The following is a 15169-nucleotide window of genomic DNA, read 5'->3' on the forward strand; positions in this document are numbered from 1 at the left end:
CTTGCTCTCCCTTTGGCGCATTCTTACAAACGCTTAAATTACTTGCTACGTTTAAAACTTAATTAGATGAGGACCAAAACCACAAAGTGGTAGCTTCTACCATTGTGGCACTTTAAAGCATAAAGAACATATAGTTAATATGATGTGGAAAAATATAAATTAATTGTTGCTAATATTTTCTGGTTTGATGGTGTAGTGGTTGTCATGTTGTGGTGATAAATATTCAACAAATGAATTTGGGTTACATTCTTTGAATCACTTTGTTTAGATATTTGAAGGTAACTACTTTTTAGGGCTGTTGGATGTTTTGCTTCGGAGGGGGTAACTTTAGCTTAAAGAGAACAACCTTTCTACATCTATACTTCTTTGCAACCAGCACCTAAAATACATAATACATTTTTTTATATGTAAATTTACTTATTCTGTTTGACAATTAATCTACAATTAGTTGGATATTAGCACTGCACTATCATTAGATCTAATCCACCATTTTACTATACACATGAACATGACAAAACATAAAGTGGTTTATTGTGATTGGTTAAGAATGTGGTTGGAGACATGATTAGGGATAGCAGATTCCTATCCCAAGTAGTGACGACTATAATAAGGGCAAACGATGAGTTGGTGCTAGGAAATAGAGTTTTCCATATGCAGTAAACTACAGATGCTAGCAATTTAGGATCTCACAATCTGATCCTAAATTAACAGAGACTCTTAAAACTTAGCCGCAACTAGTATAAGAAGAGACACATGAAAACACATTGATATGATTGATTCAATTCACGGAATCGATTATAGCTAATCCATATCATCTATTGATTTTGATTTATTATCGATTTATGATAGCTAACCGTGCCTCTTTTATTCTTGATTAGGATGAATGTAGAAATTCTTTTTTTTTTTGTAAGAAAAATTGTTTTTGTTAGACAAGGATATCAAATATATGATTTAAACTAGAAAAATCAGAATAATTTTTGTGAGGCACTTGTGGAAATATTTATTTTAAGAATGTAATATTTATGTATCGTCAATATATCATTCATCATTTATTTATATATTTTTTTTGAATAACTGATAATAGTTAAAAATGAATAATAAATAATAAAGTAATAGTATATAAAATTATTATATTGTCGTGTATATGTTCTTTTCTTTTATTTTAAACGTCAAGCTTGCATCACATTTTCAATAAAATATGAAATTAGAGAATGATTAACTTAATAAAAGATGATCGAGAAATAAACATCAGTCCGAGGAAGATAATTTGATGCTGGGCGTGGGCAAAGAGGATCCACTTCTCCGTGTTCAACGCTTCTAACCGTACCCTTTTAGTGTAAATAAATAAAATGATATGTTGTACATAATGAGAATCTTTTTGGTTGGTGTGTAGGGACGAATAAACTATTGGGGGAAACAAACTCATTAAACCCTGGAATTTTTTGCGTTATAGTATGATTGTTAAGTGTTACTATCACTCTTAAAAAATTTCAGTGGAACATTGACACCAAACTACTGTGTGGTAGATTGAGACCGTATATAATGTTTAATCATGTTGATATTTTTCATTTTCTTATTTCTCATTTTCTTACTATTGGTGGATAATCTATAATAATGAGCAATGACCATAACAAATTCAACTTTGAACACAGATGGAGCTAGTAAGTGCTCATTAGCCACTAGGCGTGTGGGGTTACTAAAGAGAGTAAAGGTGAGTGGTTTGGTGGTTTACTTGTAATTTATTCATTTGTGACTAAATTGTCCAAGTTTGAGAATGACTTAATCTAGCTTGGAACAAACGATTTAAACATTTAGAGTTGCATATTCATTCTTTGTTGATTGCTTGCCTAAGAATAAAATCTTAGCACTAGAGGTATAAGACTTCTGAAGTCTATTCACAATTCGCATAAGCAAAATTGGGAAGTGAAGATCAGCCATAGTTATCAAGAAGCTAACAAGTGCACAAGTTTTCTAGTGAATCTGGATTGCTCTCAAAATCCAGGATTTTTAATTCTTGATAACACTCTTTTGAGTTGGGTCAATTTTCTTATAGCTGATGTAAAGAGAGTCTCTACTCCTAAAATTGTTTTAATGTAAAAAAATAATCTTTGGGATATGACCTTAAACCTTAAGTTATTATTAGACTTATATGTCTTTTCAATTATATACACTTCTAACTTATTCAATATTTATGAATGTAGAACATCTTAAATTTACCACTTGTATAATTTTGGTAGCATATGATAAGTAGATATCTCTGACTCCAGAAACAGCTTGCAATTGTACATATCTTTTTCCACATAATTTATGAATGGTGCATTGATCGTAAAGCTTATAAATACATCTCAAACAGCAAATTGAACCACTTGTTTGTCTAATCATCCCATGAAACAAAAATGCAAAAAGGTCCTATTATGCAAAAAACAAGAAAATAATATTTCAATATCAAATTCCTACCTTACTACCATCAAGGCGTTGGTCTATTAGTGTAAGGTTATATTGCATCCCGAGATAAATTAAAAGGTCAAATGTTCGACTCTTCGAAATAATACTTATTGAGAGAGACAATCATACACTTTAAGAAAGATTAATATATTACTTATAAAAGGATGAGGGGATATCATTCATTATACCCAAAAAAAATTCCACCTCACATTTTAGGTTTCTTTTGTTCAGTTCAGAAATGCAGGGAAAGACTATGTTACAGACTTACAGTTTATGTTTTATTTTCTTTTACTATGTAATTTACAATATAATATAAAACTGCTAACGTGATATTAACCATCTTTGTATGCTTTCGAAGTTAAAAGCTCCCTTAAAAGTTAAAGCTTTTGCGTGAAGACTTTTCCAGGATCGGATTCCTACTGTTGATGCTCTTCTCAAGAGGGGAGTCTCTATTGCTTCTGGAGCGGGAACCTTATCTGAAACTTCTCAACATCTTTTCTCCTCATGTAACTTTAGTTATTCAGATTGGCAGCTTCTGTATAATTGGCTGAAAATTCACATAGCTCTTCCTCTCGGCCCATTCATCATTTTACTAATCACATGGGCATGATACCACACAAACGTTACTTAAACTATTGGAATATCATTTGGCTCGCTACTATTTGAGCTATCTGGAGGTCTATGAATGACTTTATTTTTAATTCAATACATTCCTCTCTCGAGAAAATTCTTGAGGCTGTTAGGGTTACTTCTTGGCTTTGGATTAATGGGAAGATGGACAAAGATCAAATCTCTTTTTCGGACTGGATAACAAACCCCATTTTTTGTCTTGAGTCTATGTTGTAAAGGGTTTTAGTTTTTCTTTTTTTTTTCTGCTTTTTCTCTCTTATAATTATTTTTTCTCCTAATAAAATCTTTCCTTTTCCTTTTGCCGATCAAAAAAATAAAACTGCTAACGTGCAATTATCATTGCCACTAAATATATGGCTAATGAGCATAGATAAGCTAACCCAACTGAAATTAAAATTAAAAAAAGAGATACAGTACTGAAGTGAATATTGTTGAAGGCTGAGCCATAAGCCTGTAGGGCTGGGGATGATATAACGTGAGTTAATGATGTGAGAACTAGTAGACTTTTACGTATATCAGATAATATAAAAATTAGGAAAATGATATATTCTTCCACTAAATTTTTCTACTCATAAAAAAATAATATATGTCATAAGTTAATACTTAATTTATTAAGGATTGGTTTACAAGTAATATGTATCACTTTGTTATAAGTAGGAAGATTAATATAAAGATATATCATTGCTCTAGAAATTAAAAAGAGCTCAAAAGAGGTAAATATGGGTGGTTTCTATCAAAACAGTGGAACTAGGAAGTTGAAACCCTAAGGAAGGAGAGAGGGACCCTTGAGATTTTGACTATAGGGCTCAATACATGTTCCAATTTTGAAGACCATTCTATTCCAACTCTCAGAGAGGTTTAGGTATCACACTGTTTCCATCTTTAGATGAAGGACCAATTAAGTCGATGAGGATTTGAAGTTTTTGATTGATTTTGGTTCCTAAACTCTCTCCCTCTCTCGTCCCTCTCAGTGACTGACAGATCTAAAACACCAACCAATCTCGACCCTCATAAGTGCACAGCACACGCACGCTCTCCCTTCCCACTCTCTCGACCTAGTCTATAAATACATCATTCTATCCTTCTTGCTTTTTCTCATAAATTTTCTTTACTCTTTCTGCTTACCCTTTCAACACTTCTTCATACTTTTCTTTTTACTTTTTGTTCTGTTGATGTTCTTATTTCTGGAATCTTGTATAGAGACTTCTCAGCTAAAATCGCTACCAACTGGGCTTTGTTTGGCTGGCCTATACATACACATGAGATTTTAGTAAAGGGTTTTCCTAAAATTGATAGCTAGAATGAGATGAGGAATAAGTTTAAAAACTTACTGTTAAAGTAAATAGATCTCTCTTCTTAGGAAATTACAATAGTAAGTAAGGATACGAGAATTAAAACAGAAAAAACAAAGAGGTGTGAGATTGTGCAAGATCTTAAATCACTTTTCTCATCTTTCCTTTACCCAGTGGTTACATATTCGTCATTGGAATTTAGATATAATTAAAGGATTAGGGTTAGGGCTGCTCTATATCCTTATCTATCATTCTTTCTTTTTTCTTTCTATTTTTTATCAGACACTCGGAACCTTATCCATTATTCCATTTCATACTTCCTACTTTTTTCTTCTGTTTTCTCCTCTCAGATAGCGACCACGATTATCACAAAGATCTAAAGAAAACAGTCATTGTTTGCTCTTGGAGCACCATCAAGATTCACATGGTTTAGGGGATTTTGGTTCAGGATGGTCCCCGGTTGCTCTTAATCAAGTGTAGCCCTTTGATATGAGAATCTTGATGATGCTGCAGCGGCAATAAATGACTAATGCTACAACCAGATTCTTGTGGATGATTTCTTTCACTTTAACACTAGGAGATTAATTAAATTTATCTAGTTAAAATCCTTTTATTTTCTATTTTAACTTTCCATTAGATGCTGAATTGAATCACATGTTATGCACGGTTTCATCAGGCGATGCCAGGGTCATTATCTGATAATGCACTGTAATCATCCCTGATCTTGATATTATTGATGTCTACTGTTCAGTGATGTTGGAGTTGAGTCTTTAAACACACCTCCAGATGTCATATGGTATGTACGTAAATACATATTGGGTACACTTGTTGGGTTACTCTTATCAAACTAAATAAGGAGTGCATTTTTGTTTTTATTATGGATTTGATTCATATTAGATCTTGGACTTGATTTAGTGCATTAGTTGAAAATACTAAGCTTATTTTTTGCAAACCAGTATATGAACCCTTAGTATTATATTATTTCATCATTTTAGTTATTTATTAGATAAATATTCCTTGTGGTTTCTTAATATATATTTTTTTCTTTGATGTTCAATAAATAAATAAGTTTGAGAGACCCATTTAGAGTTTAGGGTTTTCCTTTTATCTTTCTTCTATATATGTGTTTCCACTACTACCTTCGTTTTTTCTCCTCCTCCCCTGTCTTGTCATGTGTAGGGTGAGAGATATGATGACTTGAAGCCCTCGCTTCGGAACTAGTATCAGTATGCAAATCATGCGTATTGATCTGCCAAAGCACCACAAATCCATATTCATGAACGGATTCGCAGTTCGCAGGTCAAACCACTGAATCTGATTAATGGTGAATCATTGAATGCTTTTACTTCATGGATATTATGGTTGCATTATTTATTTCTCAGTTTTCATCATTTTTACCACGCTATCTAGATTTTGATCTCCTTGTTTTTTGATCTTGAGGACAACAATGTTTCTTTTAGTCAATTCGGACATAGACCACTTTTAACTTTTCCATGAATTATTTTGGTATTATATACACACAAGTTGAACTATAAATCATCTGAATGTTGCTAGAAAGGAAAAGTAGACTGGAATAGATGAGGTTGTAATATTTTTGGGGTATGGTGAAAATTACTGTGGACTATGACACGGTCTTGTAACAACAAACACACTCCACTAACCAATATTTCTGTTGTGATTTATTATTATTATTGTGTCTTGCTATAACATTTTACCATATTTCATACTTTGGCTAATTGGCTGGTAGCATATTCAGCAATTTCACTCAAGGGAGGGGATTTTATCTCATACAAATATACTCAAGTACAAAGTGCTTGTATAATATAATAAAGAACCACAATTTTCTAAAGTTTATTCATATTGATTATTAGGACACAAGCATCAACGCTACGATGGAATACAAAAAAGAAGGAATACAAGTAAAAGTAATACAATCAAAAGTGATGGAGTAACCAAAGTTAGCCAAAGCATCAACGCTACGATTTGATTCACGATCAATATCTCTAGGTGAAACTCTCCAATTCCCATTCAAAAACGAACGTATACCCCATTCAATTAAGCATATGGACGTCATTAAAAATTTAATTTAAAATGGATAACTAAAACTTCTATTGCACTTATTTTAAACATATGTAAGATTTTGATTGGTTGTGAAAAGTAAACATACGTTTGTTCAAGTCTTTCCAATGTTATTAGAGAGGTAAAAATATTATAGGTGGTAACCAAATTATAGGTGGGAAATAATGAATCGTCTATTATTGTCCCAAATTATATTACATGTAAAATATCTTAACATAATTGAGTGTCAAAGAATCGTAGTAACTCAAGAATTGAATAATTTATAACAATTGTCATATTTTGATTTCCTTAATTCATGTGTGGGTCAACCTAGGAAAAGATTGGGCTAGAGTATATCATAGATAAATCCTCCATCATAGTTTGATAAGAAATATGTTAGCTATCCAATTTTTGCAGGATAGCATCCAGATACATAATCTTCATGCTCATTGCTTCACTAGTAGGATAACAATATGGGCTTGGCCTGACGGACCGGCCCATTTGGATTGTCATTTTTAGCAGGCCAAACTAAAAATTTGAGCCATTTTAGTCAAAAGGATCAGACCGGGTCAGCCCATATTTTAGCTCATGTGTTTGGAGAGCACCTTCTAAACTTCATGAACTGGCCGCATTGGAGTGGGCTTTAAGATCAGCCCATATTCGTATTTTTGGTCCTTTACAACTTGTATAGTTGTATATCTATCATTCCAGTCACACGCACATAAGCACATTCAATATCAAACGTGTATATTTGGTATGTAGAAGCGAATTACATTTCAATTTCAAAGAAGATGTTAAAACTTATAATTCATGAATAAAACTAATTTCACCTCGTAAAATGTTCCAACAGTTAACAGATATCACCCGACACAAGCACATAATAGTTCATAACCTATAAACTCATTTGACCAAGTAATCTATCGAAGCACACTATTCCACTAACTTATTAAGTTGTATATATATGCATACATATAAATTCCTTTCTGGTGAATACAGAGAAGCTAGCTATATATTGATAAAATAGATCACAATTTATGGATAAGGGTAAAAAATAGCTTCCCTTGTAGGCGCAACTCTGAATATTAGGTCTAGATCAGGTGGGTTAAAGTATCCACCCTTTGGTGGAACCCTCTGCTTTTTCATTGCTGGGTAAACCACCGGCTTCTTCTTTGGCGCCGGAGGACAAGCACTCGCCGCCGGTATCCGACAACTTCTGTGAACGGGAGTCCGACAACCTTGTTTTTGTTCGATATCCATCACCAACTTCAGAATGTGTGTGAATAAGGTATGTTAAGTTGTTATTTATAGTGGGTTGGGTTGCTTGTTGCGGAAGCTGGAGAGTTACGCAAACGTGTGGTGGAATCTAAAAATGGAGGGAGGGATTTTTGGACTTAAGCACTGTCCTGTGGCATAGGATTACGTAGGTGAAAGGGGCAAAGACTTTAAATCGTAAGACCGCAAAGTTTTGGCGGGAATGAATATTGGGATTTGGGCCCGTATGTGGGTTTAATGGGCCCCCATTGGGAGCTATAGTGGAAAGGCGGTGAACGCGTTAAATGACTTAACTCTCCTTTCTTTTCGTAGTTAGTCACCACCGACCCATCCCTCTTGCTGAAAACATAAGGAATGAGTAAGAGTGCCTCATCCAATATCTGGATACTGGTAATACCTTATGATGAAAATGGATCCTCTCCATTACTGGAGGGTCCAGTACCACATAGGATTATGACATGTGTTTTAAAAGATTTAAATGGTGTAGATTTTAAAGTGATGTGTAAAGATTGTCAAATTAAGTATTGCATCAATAAATATTTTTTGCTAATTCTATGCACATATCCATGCAATTATAACACCCTCAATTTTTCACCATACTTCCCTAAAAACGTACATTTATAAAGTTAACCAAAACATACACTAATTCCCTTTTTACTCATACTCACCCTCTCTATCCTCGTTTATTGTCTTTCCTCATCGTCTTCATTTTTTCTGTACATAATTGACGGCCTATAAGCCTATCTAACTTAAATTGGGAATGACCTTTTTATTTTTAAAAAAACTATTAAGAATATAGAACTTCAAACCGATAAAAATCGGCATGGGTAACAGACCATACACTGATTTTTTAATAAGAATAGTAACCTTTGCCGACAGAAAACGCTAAGGCTTATTAACGATATATCAACTGTTTCACAATAAAATTTGATTTGAATAAAGTTAAATAATTAAAACTCGTTGAAAGCATGAATTGCTTAGCATTAATAGTAGTCTCAAGTTTCAGGGAAAAACTTATGTGAAGAATATGTATGTAAACATAATAAATAAAAGTTTGACAATACATTAAAAATTAATTGAAATTTTGTCAAAACCAAGAAAACATAAATGAATCTATCTCTAAATATGATAGTTGTAAACATATTTATCTAAGATTTTCTCCTAATATAAATAGAGTTGCATTAAATACTTAGAATGAGAGTTATATTGCCAATAATCGCCTTAATCATGATAATATAAAAATACAATAATTTCAAAACCAAATATTCATAACAATCTATAACTTTGAAAACATGTTTTCATTTCCCAGTTAGTGATTCCATATAGTTAAAATTAGTCAAAGATTCGTAAATGATGAATATGAAAATTGAAGTTCTTAATCCTCTTGTAGAAAAAGAAAAATAACATCTTAGTCAAAGGCACTATGTAAAAATAGAAAAAGATACATGTACCAAAAGTATATAAATTTTATATAATGTCATTTATATATTGTCATTTTATTATTTATCATTGATACTTAATTATTATTAATTTTTTAAAAAAAGTAATTCAAATGAATGATAAAGTACATATACATTCACTTAAAAATGGGTAGTACATATTAGAAGGGGACCCAAACAACTAAGGATATCAGACAAATGACTAATAGGTTGCATAAAGTGATAAAACGCTCTTTGGAGCCAAATTGGTAATTGACCGTTGGAGCGACCTTTGTACAAGAAATTAAAAAGAAAAGGAAATTAAAATCCAATCCTCGTATAAAACCTCCCACAATTTGACCGTTGTAGTCTTTACTCTTCACTCTTCACCTGAAAGAAAAAACTTCTCTCTCTTTCTCTCTGTGTAACTCACTATTTCCCTTTGGTTGAAGAGAGAGAAACAGAAGACAGAAAACCCAGCGAAAGAAAAAGAAAGGAATTGAAGAAACAATGGGAATGGAATCACCTGAAGCAAAAAAATGGGGTCTGAAGCTGCCAGCAACAATGTCTGGAACTTCACTGCGGCTTGACACGTTCTCATGTTCATCTTCATCACCACTCTCCATTTCCAACCTCTCTTCACCTTCAAAAACAAACCTTTCTTCACCTTCTTCAACCTCGAAATCTTCTTCAACCTGCAGTGACAGATTCATACCTTGCAGATCATCCTCAAGGCTCTATGCCTTCGCCCTCCTCGATAAACCTTCTCCAGTTAAAGATAATAACGGTGTCGGAGGAGGAAATAGCATCAATAATGAAGCTTATTCGAGGTTATTAAGAGCTGAGTTATTTGGTTCTGATTTTGCTTCTCCTTCTTCTTCTCATGCAGGTCATGGATCAGGATCAGGATCGCCTAGTATCATGAGTCCTAGTAAGAACATACTTCGATTCAAGACAGATTCATGTGGACCCACTTCACCATTTTCTTCACCTTCCACATTAGGAGGACACCGTAATGAACTCTCTTCTGACACTTCCACTCCTCCTAAACCTCCCCGAAAAGTTCCCAAAACACCCCACAAGGCATGCCTCTATTCTTTTACTTCATTTAGTTCATTACTATATAAGTGTTTTTAACATCCTCTTTACATTTTCCAACATTTTAAATATAATTATTAAAGATGAAACTGCAATATTATGGTTGTGAACTTGCGATGTACAATATGGTTAAGATAGTTGTTTTGTGAATGGATTGAATTGAATAGATGTATGGAATGGTTACTAAGAAATAATGGTTGAGCTAAATTTTTAGCTGACGCAGTGACAGCATACTAACATTGAAAAATTATGATATGAAGTATGACTATGGGCTGATTAGAATTATATGAATTGATTAAGAATTGTAATTGTTGATTGCAGATTCTGGATGCTCCATCACTTCAGGATGATTTTTACTTAAATCTTGTGGACTGGTCCTCTCAGAATGTTCTAGCCGTGGGTTTGGGTACTAGTGTTTATCTCTGGAGTGCTTCTAACAGCAAGGCAAGTCTTCAAAGAAATTGCTATGACTTCTAATTCCATGATATTATGATTTTGAACTTTTGATGAATTGACATTTGGTTAATGTGGTTTCAGGTGACCAGATTATGTGACTTGGGGCCTCATGATGGTGTGTGTTCTGTGCAATGGACCAAGGAAGGTTCTTATATATCCATTGGTACTTGTCTTGGTCAAGTTCAGGTACACCTTGTTAAGCTTGTTTAGATATCATATATTTACATGTATTTTATGAAGGTTTTCATTTGAGAATAAGAGAGCAATTTACACTTATGATACAGATTTGGGATGGAACTCGCTGCAAGAGAGTCAGAACATTGGGTGGGCATCAGACAAGAACGGGTGTATTGGCGTGGAATTCGCGCATTTTGGCATCAGGAAGCAGGGATAGGAACATACTTCAGCATGACATGAGGGTTTCAAATGACTACATTAGCCAGCTTGTGGGACACAAGTCTGAGGTAGCACAAGGAATTGACAAATATACTTAGAACTTATGATATTTTGTTCACAAGTCTGAACCTGTTTATCTCTAAATGTTACAGGTGTGTGGGTTGAAATGGTCCAGTGATGATAGGGAACTTGCATCTGGTGGAAATGATAATCAGGTATGCCTCTTCCCTTCATTTCCTTTACAAAATTATATCATGATAATAATAATAATAAAGAAGACATGGATATGGCTTCATTCTATAAGTCCTGTAAGTTATAAATTATTTCACATCTCTAATGTCATGTTTTGTATATGAGCAGCTATTGGTGTGGAATCAACACTCTAAGCAACCAGCTTTGAGACTTACAGAGCACACAGCTGCAGTGAAGGCCATTTCTTGGTCACCTCACCAGAGCAACCTCCTTGCATCCGGAGGTGGAACCGCAGATAGGTGCATTCGCTTCTGGAACACAACAAATGGGCATCAATTAAATTATATTGACACTGGGAGCCAGGTTTATTTCTTAGCTCTTTTTCTGTCTACTGCGATTTCTATTACAAGTGTCCATATTTACATTAAGCATTGTCTTACAAATTTAATGCATGGTCATGCAGGTGTGCAACCTTGCCTGGAGTAAAAATGTGAATGAGTTGGTTAGTACTCATGGCTACTCACAGAATCAGATTATGGTATGGAAATATCCATCATTGGCAAAGGTTACAACGCTCACTGGTCACAGCATGCGAGTGCTTTACCTTGCTATGTCCCCTGATGGCCAGGTACTGCATGTATCCTTGTGGCGTGGTACTGATACACACACAAATACTTGTAAATTGCACTAGTAAAGATACTTAATCCATTCTATAAAATGAAAACTTTTGCACATCAAATACCATAATTCTGTTTATAGAAGAGTCTTCCAAATCATTTCTCACACTTGCCTTATAAACATGGAACTTTTTCAATAATTTCTATTTTTTGGGATCCTCTTGCAGACAATAGTTACTGGTGCAGGGGATGAGACACTGCGATTCTGGAATATCTTCCCATCAATGAAAGCACCTGTAAGCAATGTTACTAACTTGATTCTAATCCTCCCCAATGCTAGGCCTCATTATTTGACTCATTTCTCGTGTTGTTTCAGACCCCTGTTAAAGATACAGCACTATGGTCATTGGGACGTACCCAAATTCGATGATTCCGAATGAGGAAGAGGAAGGAGTGATGAAGATAAAGGAGGAAAAATTCATTATTATTTTTTTGTAATTATTCCGTATATGGAATTATGGGGAAAATAATTGTTATGAAGTGTAAAGTCATTTAAAAATGTCAATAAATTATACAAGTATGTTTTGATGATTCTCCAATTAGTCTTTTTTTTCTTTCTGACGCATTAACAACATGGAATTGGAGCATCAACCTGATATTGGTATAAGAACCTACTAGATTCACAGTATGACATAAAGATATTAGTTCCTTACCCAAAAGGATGATAAATACTTAGTAGTACCCAGAAAACATGGGATTGGAGCAAATTGGAGAAGAGTGAAATTCAATAAGAATCCCATTATTTTCTATCTACTGAGTATTTTCTACTTTTCTGAACCAATTCCTTCATTCTCAAAAGAATACTTGCAAAGAAAATAATGAATTACAATACACAATTCATATGCACTACTTAAACATCAAAGCAGACGTGCAAAAATTAGGGTTCAACAATGTACAGAGAAATGCACAAAGTAATAAATTTGGATTCTGATCAAGTGATCATGCTTAACATATCAGAAAGCATTGCAGTGCTTACTTATAACAAACTAACAATGGGGGCAGTGCATTGCATTCCATAAATAACAGCCATCAAATTCTGGTTACAACTTGCATATTTGTATTCTGCACGTTTGTAACATTCATACAAGAAATATCTTTAAAAATTATCGATGAAAGTGCTCCCCCAAATTGAGAATAACTCTAAAAAGCCCAAGCATAAAAAAGGCGGCTAAATGCCATGAGACTCAGGGAAAGTCACTACACCAAGCTTCACTTTGTATGTAAGGAGGTTGTTCTAGGATTTGAACACTGATCAGCACCTCACTAGTACAATCCACCATTAAATTTTGGTGGGTTGCGAACTCGAAGAACATTCTTTTAAATCTATATCTTGGCGTGTGGCTTTAAACCTTGACATATCAAATAGATCTCTCTTGATGAAGGTCTTGTTGCTTTAGGTCTCAACCATGATGTCTTTGTAAAGAATGGTTTACAAATCTGGCCAACCTCTGCAGCATAAATATTCAAAGAAATTAAGCAACAAAATCAGCTGAAATAACTCATAGTCATATGCTGTTTTAAAAACTGAAGCACCTCTAGAATCTTCACTCTCCAAAAGTTTTATAAGAAGATTCCCTCCAATTTGCAATACACCATTGGATGAATCATTACCAGCTTGTTCCTCCCGATTATCATCATCGTCATCAACATAAACTGGTGAAGCTCTGCCAACAGCCAAATTGAATGCTCGTGTTCCTAGCTCAACCGACAAAGCCGCGTCTTTCGTTGTGATTCCAGAAACTGATGGACACATGTCTGATAGTATCACAGAAAATCCTTTTTGCTGCACAACACAAATCAAACACTTGATCAATTGAACTCAACTACTCAAGTGAGTAATACCACATTCACATAATGAAATATAATATCTGTAATAACATTGTTACTATTGAAAAATTAAGCAATCATTCTAGGGTTTAGGGTGGTGTACCTTTGGAGAAAGGGATCTAAGTTGGTGTATAGGGAGGGTCATGACATCAGCAGATATAGTTTGAACCCTTGAGTCACAATGAATGGGAGGAACCTTGACCTTCTTGATATCGATGCCGAGAACGAAGCCACCATTGCGGAGAGGACCTAAGTTCTGACAAGCGACTTGAAGCCACGCGCCGGGAGCACAGCCAAGGTCAAGAACGGAAGAAGCAGGCTTGATTAGCTTGTGTTGTTTCTGTATCTGAACCAACTTAAAGGCGGAGCGTGCCACGTACCCAAGGCGTTGCGCCTCCTTGTAGAAGAAATCAGCTGTTCCTCCACCGCCACCACCCATCACAATTCTCTTCTTCTCAGAACGCTCCACTACCAGGGTTTAAGGGTTTTATGGGAAAAAATTACGTGGATATTCAATGTTTTAAAATATTTATGGAAGATTTGCGAAGTGGTAGACCAGGAATGTGACTTCCTTGACCCTTTCACTTTTTTTTTAGAAATCGTGTAGTGTAAATACGACTTCCATTCTATATCAATAACAAAAATATGCTTTGGCCTATTGGTTTTTGGATTACTATGAAACCATAGACCTCTTATTAGGCTACACCGTATTTTTATTACTAATATACAATGGAAATCATGTTTAGGGTACCCGACCTCTAAAAAAGAGAAGTAGTAGATGGAAAACACGACTTCTATGGATGAGAGAAAATGTGTCGGGAAAGTCACATTCTTAGTCCACGACTTCTTCCAAAGTCGTGGATCTCATCAATGAGTTCCCTAAAAATGTCACTACTTCCATAAATATTTATGTTATTTATTTATTTATTTATTTATAGTATATTCATATATTCTTCTGCAACTTAGAATTAATTTAATTAAAACACTAAACATAGTGTTTAAATATTATTATTGTTAAGAATATTAATTTGAAATTAAAACAAAATAATAAATGAGTATAAAGAATTATACACATTCAGTACATTATTCACTTATATATTTTTATTTATTAGTCAATGATGATTAAAAATGAATAGTAGATAATGTAGCAACAATATAAAAATTCTTATATCATTGGTGCGTACATTTTTATCATAATAAATAATAAATGGTTAGTTGATTAGTAGACAAACTAGATTTAAAGATATGATTTTGCTCTAGCATTTACTATTTATTCTATTGTAAATGTGAGATATGTGACGGCAAATTTACATTATAGGTGCACATTGACTGAAATATTACAGTTTTGATGCACATTTTAAATTAATTATCAAACTAGTATAATTTTTAGAAAATCGACAGTGTGTTG

At 34.0% G+C, this 15169-nt stretch overlaps 2 protein-coding genes across 2 annotated transcripts; one reads left to right on the forward strand and one right to left on the reverse strand.

Annotated features, from left to right (window-relative positions):
• Window positions 9344-12460, forward strand: LOC109361140 (protein FIZZY-RELATED 3-like). The gene is made up of 10 exons (XM_019606470.1): window positions 9344-9571; window positions 9606-10198; window positions 10535-10657; window positions 10751-10855; window positions 10954-11133; window positions 11218-11280; window positions 11426-11620; window positions 11721-11885; window positions 12102-12170; window positions 12251-12460. The coding sequence occupies exons 2-10, from the start codon at window positions 9626-9628 to the stop codon at window positions 12302-12304; spliced, it is 1527 nt and encodes a 508-aa protein (XP_019462015.1). The 5' UTR covers window positions 9344-9571; window positions 9606-9625; the 3' UTR covers window positions 12305-12460.
• Window positions 12812-14238, reverse strand: LOC109361141 (ribosomal RNA large subunit methyltransferase E). Its single transcript, XM_019606471.1, has 3 exons — window positions 13865-14238; window positions 13468-13717; window positions 12812-13382 (listed from the first exon to the last, which is right to left on the reverse strand). The coding sequence occupies exons 1-3, from the start codon at window positions 14198-14200 to the stop codon at window positions 13258-13260; spliced, it is 711 nt and encodes a 236-aa protein (XP_019462016.1). The 5' UTR covers window positions 14201-14238; the 3' UTR covers window positions 12812-13257.

Source organism: Lupinus angustifolius, chromosome LG11, assembly GCF_001865875.1.
Source record: "Lupinus angustifolius cultivar Tanjil chromosome LG11, LupAngTanjil_v1.0, whole genome shotgun sequence".
Lineage (NCBI taxonomy): Eukaryota > Viridiplantae > Streptophyta > Magnoliopsida > Fabales > Fabaceae > Lupinus > Lupinus angustifolius.